Consider the following 9,746-nt stretch of genomic DNA (forward strand, 5'->3'; position numbering starts at 1 on the left):
TCTATCCTCCTCCTTATTCAACCGTTTATTTTTTAATGGAGGGTTAAGGTTTCCTCAACATTCACAATGTCATGCCTCTACACTGTTTTATTTTTAATTTTTTTCTATAAACTGTTTTGATACCAAATTTTGGACGTCTATTCCTCTATTAAACTCACACTAATTAAAAATATATATAAAAAAAAATTCAATAAAATAAATGATCAAAATATCCTTTAAAGTTTCAATGAGTATTTTAGTTATTATTTTTTATCGAAAAATTATTGTTAATATTGTATATAGGCGCGTCCCAATAAAAAGATGGCATGTACATAATTTTATCTTCAAAAAAATACTTTGAAATATTAGATCTAAAATCAAACGGGAAGTAACTCCGTGATAAAAAATGAACCGCTGGATAATAAAAGGCGGATAGAACTTCTATATTGTAGGGAACATTGAAAGCTTTCCTTTCTTTAATAATCCAAACGAGAGAGTTCATATTTCCCACTATTATACCCCAATGAAGACAAAATTGAAGGCAAAAAGACAGAAGCCATCTAAGCTATCTAAATTATGGAGGTAAGTCTTTTTCAGCCAGAGAAAGTTCCGTGATCAATTTATTGCTTTAGAGTGTTCATGGATTTGGACAATCAGTTTCCATCGCTGGACAGGGTTAATGTAATTGCAATTTTTGGGTTTTTTTTTTTTTTTTTTACCGTGCACTGTCTCTCTCTCTAGCACAGGAATACTGATCATTTCATGTTATATTGATATAATTTCCAGATTGCTATGCTCATAAATTTTTGTTTTTCTTCGTGAAGTTCATATGGAATGTTAAGTTTTATCAGAACTGATATTGACATAATCGAAAACTTCAAGACCATGGAATATGGACACCATTCATCTTATGCTCAAATGAATCAATTTTTTGCCACCTTAATTTTCAATTTTGTGCCGTGTTAATTTTCGAACATCGTCGACATTAAATGCATTGAGATTTGTAGTGAGCTATGATTTATACATATCTAGCCATTGCTAATTTACTTATCTAGCAACTGAAGGATAACAATCACATCTTGGATCCTCTTGTGAACTAGTTATAAAATCTGAATGTTAAAAAGTGTAATTATCATTATGAGAAATTGATCTATTCATTGTCTCATCGATTGTTAGGGTGTGCGAGAATAAGGAACATTGGATGTAATGAATAAATTTTGGGTCTTTAGCAATACTGCAATGTAGACTAAATTACTTCATGGAGACTAAAACTAAAAGCTCTTAGTGGAGACTAGTTCTCAATTAGATTCTCCCGAGTTTTACCTCTTTGTAAACCAATCTAGTGAGCAGACAATGAACTCCTCTTCTCTTCCATTACTGCTCTACCTTCTCTTTCATATGGAGCATGCTGATGATGTATTTCGTTTGTATTGCTATTTTATTTAGTTCATGCTTCCTCTTTTCTCTTAATTATGAATCATATTTTGTCTGCTATATTCAGGTCTCGAATCCATCAAGAAAGGATACAAATAAATCTTTTATTCTCAGTCTGCCTGTTCAAAATTTACCAGAGGGTTATTTCAACTCGTCTCAGTTGACATGGTATACTATGAATCGTGGGAAATCTCCAGTTGATGTGGCAGTTATTCCGTACGATAGGATGGATGATTTTGTTTGCGGGGAGTCAAGCCTTTCACAGTGTTCTACAAGTTTTGCCCGAACAAAGAGCTCTAAGCAACCTTTACACACAGCAAGTGTGACATTGGAGCACAGATCCCTAGTTTCATGCACGTATGTGTAATGAATATGCCTCCGATTTCTATAGGGCATCCATTTTCTGTTTCTGGTCAATCTACTTTGAACGATTTACATATAGTGGGCTGTTTTTGTTTTCATTGGAAAGAATTGGGTGCCGGAAAAAGTTTTTACATGGGGTCATCCATCCTAGAAGTGTTCTTTGTTCTTTTCACAACCACTTTTAATATGGATAGAAAAATGTGTATTAGTATCTTTATCTCACACATGCTTTTGATATGTTTGTTAGTACATGTTATCTCACGTCCACTTTTGATATATTTATATCTCAAAAGCACTCACCAACCAAAGAGAAGAAATTAACAAATATTTTTTTCTTCTCATGGACATAAACTGAGGCGAATCTGCAACTAATGCCAAGACACCATTATATAAGTTCTCAGCTGAAATTCCCCTAAATTCAGAATGAATTATTTACATTTCTAGTTCCATAAGTTCGAATTAATATCTAATATTATTCTTAGCTGAACTGAATTTTGAATAAAATTTACAAAACCTTTGACTTTTTCCTATGCATTAATTGAAAAAGTACTCCTAGTATGGGATATGGGTGCAATGTGGTTGAAAGTCTGGGCTATGGTTCTCATCACCCTAATGCAACTCTTTTGAAATCCAAAAATTTGAACCTTAAGTCCATCTATTATTGAAGTAAGCATACTCTATATTCTAACATGTTTCTAGAATTATTTGGTATTTTCAGATATTGGTGTTCATATGGTGGTGCTGATTATCGAGATCAAATGATCCACCCTGAACACAACAAGCATAGACCCAACCGTGAGAGAAAAAAGAGGGGTTGTACTTGTCATTTCATTTGCAAGCAATTGGCTGCAAGACCATCCGATGTTCTTATCACATATGTTGAGAGAAGGCATGTCGATAAGAATGGCTTACCTTGTCATGGCCCAGAGGATATCTCATCTGGTGGTAAAAGGCCTCTCCATGCAATGCATTTGTCTTCTGAAAAGAAACATTGGGTATATTCATTATTGTATATGGGCCTATCATATAAAACCATATATGACAAGCATATACATTATATAAATCAAGAGAATGGAAGGGACCCAAATAGGGAAGCAACCCGTGATGATTTCTTGAAGTTAAGAGATGTACAGAACTTGGCTAGACGTTCAAATGGAATTGGCTATCAGTTACACCCAAACGGTAATGGAAGTGTGGGAAAATGGGTGGCAAAGAACCCTTCTGATGTTTTTATTTTTCGCAAGGATGAACAATTTTCTTTCATCTTGGGACTGCAGACACATTGGCAGTTGGAACAACTAGTCCGGTTTGGAAACAGAAGCGAACTCTTCCTGGATTCCACTTGTGATCTGACCTGTTCTAAGGTGTAAATTCCTGTTTCTAGTTTTGTGGATATTTTACGACTACATTTTTCTCATGTTTTTCCTAAATTCATGTCCTTTGTGTAACAGTACTTTGTTTATACAGTACTAGCTTTTGATTCGCAACAGACTGGGATTCCTGTTGCATGGGTTATAGTAGAGGAGGTGACACAAGAAGTTATGTTTACTTGGCTCACTGCTCTGAAGAAGCGCATTCTTGAAAAAGATGCAACTTGGAGTGTGGCATCATTTCTAATTGATGAATCCGTGCAATGCCGTGAAACTATCAGGTTAGCTGGATTCTTTATGATTAAAATGAAACTTTTGGTAAGGTTACAAACTTTGTTAATATTTGGTGATGCAATTTACAAAGCTGAAACTTACAAAAAAAAATGATGCCACACTCTAAAGAAAATTCATTAACTTATGAGGAATAGTCCACACTTTTCGTAATGGTTTTTGGTTTTTCCTTTATTCTCAGTGACATATTCGGTTGTCGGTTGCCTTTATCCCTTTGGCGGGTCCGAAGGTCCTGGCTTGAGAGGCTTTCTAAGGATGTATATGATGTAGCACTTCGTGCAGAAATGTATTGTGCACTTGGAAAAATTTTGCGCTTATCGACATCCGAAGAACATGCTATGGAATCTTTTGCAAAGTTTAAGGTTATCTTCGCTATGGAGATGACATTCTTGTCATATTTTGAGGAGTACTGGATACCCCAAATTTGTGAGTTAAATTGCATATACATATGCACACATGCATCCACACATAGATGCTTTGTTTCTTTGTAGTGAACCCTTTTCACTGAACCATAAGTATTATAATTGGTCCATAATACCTTGACCTGAGCATGGTGGGTTTGTGAAAATAGCTTTCATCAAACTTAGAAACCCCTTCTGAAGGATTTTATTTATTTAAATAGTGTAATTTTGTCCCCCTCTTTGTAACAAGTCTTTCAATTACTCGATTAGATTGTTCAACAGTTTTCCGATTTGATTTTTTCAAAGCATTTTTTTAATTTGGGTTTGTTGGAATCATTATAGTTTCTGTCATCCATTTGTTTATTCATGAAAAATGGCTGTACACACATAGAGAGACGCACACCATTGTGTGTATGTGTTATTAGAATGTCATATGGTATCCTAGAATCTGTGTTGTTAGATTTTCATTGGAGCTAGATTTCAATTTACCAGGTCGTTGGTTTAGTGAGAAAAGGGAGTTTGCACATCCTAGCCATGAGGTGAATGGAGCTCTACCATATTATCATTCAGGCCTCAATGAACAAAGACCAGAGGCCAGAAACATATCTGAAACTAGACTTGACTGGCTTATCAATAGGCTGATGAAAGAGGTACATTCATACTACTGGTATGGTCAATATGCAAAGAAGAATGGGCTCTGTAGAACTGTGGCAACTGAGCATTTGCAGAACAATGCCTGGCAAAATGCTTTGAAAATCCCAGATGGGGATGTTGTTTGGGATTCCTTATGTTTTCATATCGCAAAAGTTCATAACCAATTAGGGGGGCATCCAGAGTATTTCACTTTGTGGAACCCGGGTTCAGAGTATTCTTTGTGTGATTGTGGGGTTCCTATTTGTGCATCTACTTGTGAGCATATTGCTAAGTTGTATATGGTGTGGAATGTTCATTTGAAAACGCCCAAATACCTATGTTTAGAGAGCCCGCCAACATCTACTACTTCTCAAATAAACAGTACAAGTTCATTGAATCTGTGGGCTTCTTTGGTTGGGACCCTGCATCATATTATTGAAACTCTTCCTCAAGACTTTGCAAGGCTGGAAAGTGCCTCACGCTCAATCCATCGATTGGATAAGGAGCTGAAGAGTGCAAGGGAAATCGTTGTTTCAGATACTTGTGATCCCACTCTCGCACTTGTTGAAAGAATGGGTGACAGTGCTGTTTTCTCCGAAATAAAGAGAAATCAAGAGAGAGAGGCTGTTGATGGCAGGAGAAATAGTGGTGCAAATAATAATAGTGAACAATACTTAGAATCTACTGTGACTGGCAATGGGCATCGGAGAAAGCTAAGACGGGTTGACAAGAGTAAGATTTTTTTCTTTTACAGTACAGTGCATCCTTCTTATTCTAATTTTATCTATTTTAAGCATTTTTTAAGTTCATCCTTCTTTTCTTGTTCTTGTAGGTATCATTTGTTATTTTTTTAGGATTATGCTGGGTTTCTTGCTAACCTGATTAGTTCTTCATTTTTTTCTGTGCTTCAGTGACCCATGTTATATACGGGAGAATATCGAGAGAGTCCACCATGGGCCATTATGTTGAAGCCCTACCAGATGATGCAGTTGTTCAATATGCACCAGGCCAAATGAGGGGTATGCATCCCTGTTTCATTTAATAGACTGGTTTTTGCTTTTTCAGCCTCCCTACTGATTGTCCTCTCCTTAGTATTAGAGATATATTCCTTGAAATATCATTTTGAATCTACTGACCCCAAAAAGAAAAGAAAAGAAAACCCTTTGAAAATTCGTGGTCCTTTTTAATCCATAGATGCTGAATGTTAACTGTTGAAACAGTTTTTGGGTTGTTCATCTTGTAAATATTGTTCTTGGTGACTTAAGTTACTATTTAGGATGTTTAAATGTTTATTCTATGTTCTTAAAGTATCTTTTCTGGCTCCTACCTCAAGCTCATGGGGATATGAGTTTTATATATTATTGCGATAGGGGAAAACCCGTTGTCGGTGTGGAATGGGATTAAGCATCCCTCAACTTCTAAAAAGTTGCAAGGTTTATGAGTTCTATAAACCTGGTTTGAGACATTAGTGGAGTATTCGGCTTTGGTATGCTGGTCCTACTTGAGAAATAAGTCTCTCTCTCTCTCTCTCTCTCCCTCTCTCATGGCTTTGGACTAATCTTGAGAAAATTTACATTTCCAGCTGACGAGCTTGTGAAGGAAACATAAAAGCTGCCTAATGGTGGCATACAAGTGCGTTAAGACTAGAAGCTCGATATGATGGGAGTGCCCTCTTGTTCCTTCCAGCCCGTGGAACTCTCTCTCTCTCCAAGTTCTGAACTCTCTCCCAACCCAACCAGAAAAGCAAGGCGTTCCATCCATATGTGTTTCACTTAGCTATCCAAGTTCTGAACTTCCCCCCAGAAAAAAGGAGGAGGTCCCATTCATGTGTGTCATTTAGCTATGTACTGGCAGTTACTCCTTGCAGCACCAAGAAATGGTTCATGAGGTATCAAAACTGTAATGCTCCATTGTAAATTTTCATCAATACATGACATTCACCGACTTTTGTTTAGTTTTTTGTTAATTTCAATCCAGAACTTATTTTAGCAGTCCCTGGGGTTATTCAATGTTCATATTTTTTTCTATCTTTGTTTTCACATGGGATCAAAGTCCTTCAGACCTGTGCTTTGCAATGTAATTTACCTTAAGATTGCCATTCCATTCAATTCTTTTTCTTTTTGGTAGTTCATTCCGCAGATGAACTACCCAAAAGATAACGAATTTGATGGGGGCATTTTGTGTTGGGAGAGCTTTCTATGTGACCCCACACACATATATAGTATATATGACCTCTAGTCTCAGCCATCAGATCTGAATAGATGGTTGAGATGGCTTGAGTCACAATGTCAACCTAATACTCAATCGTTAGATCTTAAACAGACAGCTCATAGTTTTTTTTTTTTTTTTCAAATAATTTTCAAGTAAAATTTGGGGCATGTATAGATCTAACAAGGACACACATGATAAAAATATTAAAAAAAATATTTATGGTGATCATTTTGATCACCAAAATGCATCTGAAAATTTCAGGGGCATTTTTATCATTTATTTTTATATAAAATAATTTTTTCATATTTTTTCCTGGTTCGCCCTAATTTTCAAAACAGTTGCCCAAAATTTTATTAAAAAATATTTTCTGGAGAAAAAATAAAAGATAAAACAGTGTACATGGCATTGTGGTATGAACAATCATAGCCGTTTGATTCAGATCAAACAACTAAGAAGTGATTCGGATCAAACAACTAAGAAGTGGGGTCACATGTTTACTTATACGTGGTTGGGATCACATAGAAACATTTCCCTTTTGTGTTTATGTATTTTCGGCACAGTGTAATGCTCTGTTTGGCACAAATTCTTTTTGGAACAAATTGTACACTTGAGGGAGCAGAATGCATGCTTAGGAGGATTTCCTTGGTCTCATATTTTGTGATCCACTATATATTAAGATGAATAATTAAGAAAAAAATTTATCAAAAAAGTAGTTGGAATAACTCAAAATCAATAAGGTGGTTAAATCAATAATCTTTTTTGTTTTTTGGTTGTTTAGCAGGGAAGTGTCCCCTGCCAGTAGGATGGGAAATTGAGACATCACATTGTGGCGCCTACTTACCGTGACCATCTAGTAATGAGCCTATTTTTGGTTAAATAAATAATTTTACCTATAAGTTATCTTTAAAAAATTATTTCATATAGGCACCTTCTCAAGAACTTCGTTAAAACTGTCCACATGAAGGGCATTTTGATAATTTGATCACTTCAATTAGAACATATATTTGTTATGTTCCACGTTCGGAACCCAAAAACAGATTTATTATTTTTAATAAAAAATGTTCGGGTTATGTAATCTAAATAAACAATGCTATTTACAAGTGACTTGAGTAGGTTAAATTATCAAAATACCTTCATTTGCTTAGGATTATAAATCCAAAACAAGAGCAACTTTGGGATACCAAAATTCTTGAGAAGGTACTAGGATTCTTGTGAAGTTACGAAGTAACCACCTTGTTGTTAAGTTTAGGATTCATCACGTAAACATTAAGATTTTTTAACATGAGATGCAAAAAAAACACTTCTAGTTAGCTTTACATCTGAGGGAGCACTTGTACAGTTTGCACCCATGGGAGCATATAATCTTTGCCGATATCCTTTTTTCGATGATTTCCTATCCTTTAGGATTTATAATAAGATGTGTAATATCATTTATTGATTTTTGGTACCATGGCCATAAAGGCCTAACCGGCTTCAGCTTCAAAGCCCATGTCGCCCATGTCCCCACTTATTTCCTTGATGGGCCTTCAAATTGTGTCCCGATCCGGTCCATGGGCTGGCAGGTCCCACATGTGCACGCCCCACAACTCCACAAGGTTCTTATTTAGCCATCTACATACACAGATTATCAGCAAGGAAAAGTGCATTATAATCCAATGGAGTATGCTGTATGGTAACAATGTGCAACACTACAGTTGATCTCTGCTGTCTGTCACAAGAATGGGTGCGGATGCCCTTTGGAGTACCTGGAACCATTCTCCATTGAATTATGTACGCCTCACAATGCCAGGCCCTCATGCTTTAATATTAGCCAATAGATATTATGCTCATGCTAGAGTATATTGCCCATTTACTCCTGGGGTAAAACTTTATATACGATTAATTATTAGAAAATTTACCAAAATACCCACAAGAAATGAAATATTTAACAATTTACTCTAAGAACTATTCCATCCCATGACTATGTGTTTTTATGGGTATTTCGAAATTAAATCAAAAGATATGAATAAAGTATGGGAAATTATCGCTAATATACTTTAATTTTAAGGAAATCACAAAAAAAAAACCCTAACTTCTTAAAACCTCGCCCACACCTTTCTTCCCAATTTTCGGCATTTTTTAGACGAAAATACCCTTTACGGTAGTCTTTCTACCGTAATGCATTGCGATAATTAAAATACCGTTATAAATAGAGGTAGAATTATGGTATTTTTAGTACCATAATAACGTGAACATCGATTACAGTACTTTAATTACCGTAATAACATAGAGTATTACGGTAATTAAAATATCGTAATACCTTAAAGTAGTATTACGGTAATTTAATTACAGTAATATTGCCCAAGCCTCATAACAAAAGATTTTCCACTCTCTCGAGTCGACTATCTATTTACTCCCTCGACAAAAATCCATGCTAGCTGTATTTTTCAAATCTCAAATTTATAGGATATAATCTCTATTTAATTGTTATATGGTTTTCAAAATTTTAGAACAAAAACACTCTTAAATAGGTATTTTTGAGCGAAGGAGTAAATCCACATCGTGCTCCTATAAGAACATGGATTTTTTAAAAAGAGAGAGGGGTAGTCCTGATATTAACTTTGGTTTGAAGCTTTTAAAGTATTACTTTACATATTCTTACCGTAATACTTCTGACTTTGACTTTACGGAATTCTTATTACCGTAATACTTTAAGAGCTTAAAACCAAAGCTAATATCCCATGGTCCCATAAAAGTATGATGTGGATCTACTCCCTCGCTCAAAAACACTTATTTAAAGGTGTTGTTGTTCTAAACTTTTGAGAACCATATAAAAATTAAGTATAGATTATACCCTAAAAATTTGATACGTAAAAAATACAGGTAGCATAGATAGTAGACACGAGAGAGTAAACTCTGAGAGAGATTTAAAAAATACAACTAGATAGTAGACTCGAGAGAGTAGAAAATATTTTGTTTTGAATTAAATAATATTACGGTAATAAAATTACCGTAATACTACTTTAAGATATTACAGTATTTTAATTACCGTAATACTCATAATTAAAATAACGTAATAGATGTT

At 35.1% G+C, this 9,746-nt stretch overlaps 1 protein-coding gene and 1 long non-coding RNA gene across 6 annotated transcripts; one reads left to right on the forward strand and one right to left on the reverse strand.

Moving 5' to 3' along the window:
- The first annotated feature begins 369 nt into the window (after positions 1-369).
- LOC18422177 (uncharacterized) lies at positions 370-6,462 on the forward strand. Of its 5 annotated transcripts, none has more exons than XM_020666820.2 (8): positions 370-561; positions 1,481-1,770; positions 2,495-3,140; positions 3,228-3,427; positions 3,619-3,863; positions 4,331-5,203; positions 5,383-5,490; positions 6,054-6,462. In XM_020666820.2, the coding sequence occupies exons 1-8, from the start codon at positions 556-558 to the stop codon at positions 6,077-6,079; spliced, it is 2,394 nt and encodes a 797-aa protein (XP_020522479.1). In that variant the 5' UTR covers positions 370-555; the 3' UTR covers positions 6,080-6,462. The 5 variants fall into 5 exon arrangements, 4 of the variants coding, with proteins under 4 accessions (XP_020522479.1, XP_088721966.1, XP_011622982.2 ...); XM_088865840.1 differs by having other exon boundaries at positions 426-561; positions 3,244-3,427; XM_011624680.3 differs by having other exon boundaries at positions 550-660.
- A 1,426-nt stretch (positions 6,463-7,888) lies between these two features.
- LOC148782610 (uncharacterized) lies at positions 7,889-8,548 on the reverse strand. Its single transcript, XR_016054926.1, has 2 exons — positions 8,428-8,548; positions 7,889-8,293 (listed from the first exon to the last, which is right to left on the reverse strand). It is a non-coding gene; the product is annotated as an uncharacterized LOC148782610 (long non-coding RNA).
- Between the last annotated feature and the right edge of the window lie 1,198 nt (positions 8,549-9,746).

The sequence above is a fragment of the Amborella trichopoda genome, chromosome 4 (genome assembly GCF_054954075.1).
Source record: "Amborella trichopoda isolate Santa Cruz 75 chromosome 4, AtrichopodaSantaCruz75HAP2 v2.0, whole genome shotgun sequence".
Classification (NCBI taxonomy): Eukaryota; Viridiplantae; Streptophyta; class Magnoliopsida; order Amborellales; family Amborellaceae; genus Amborella; species Amborella trichopoda.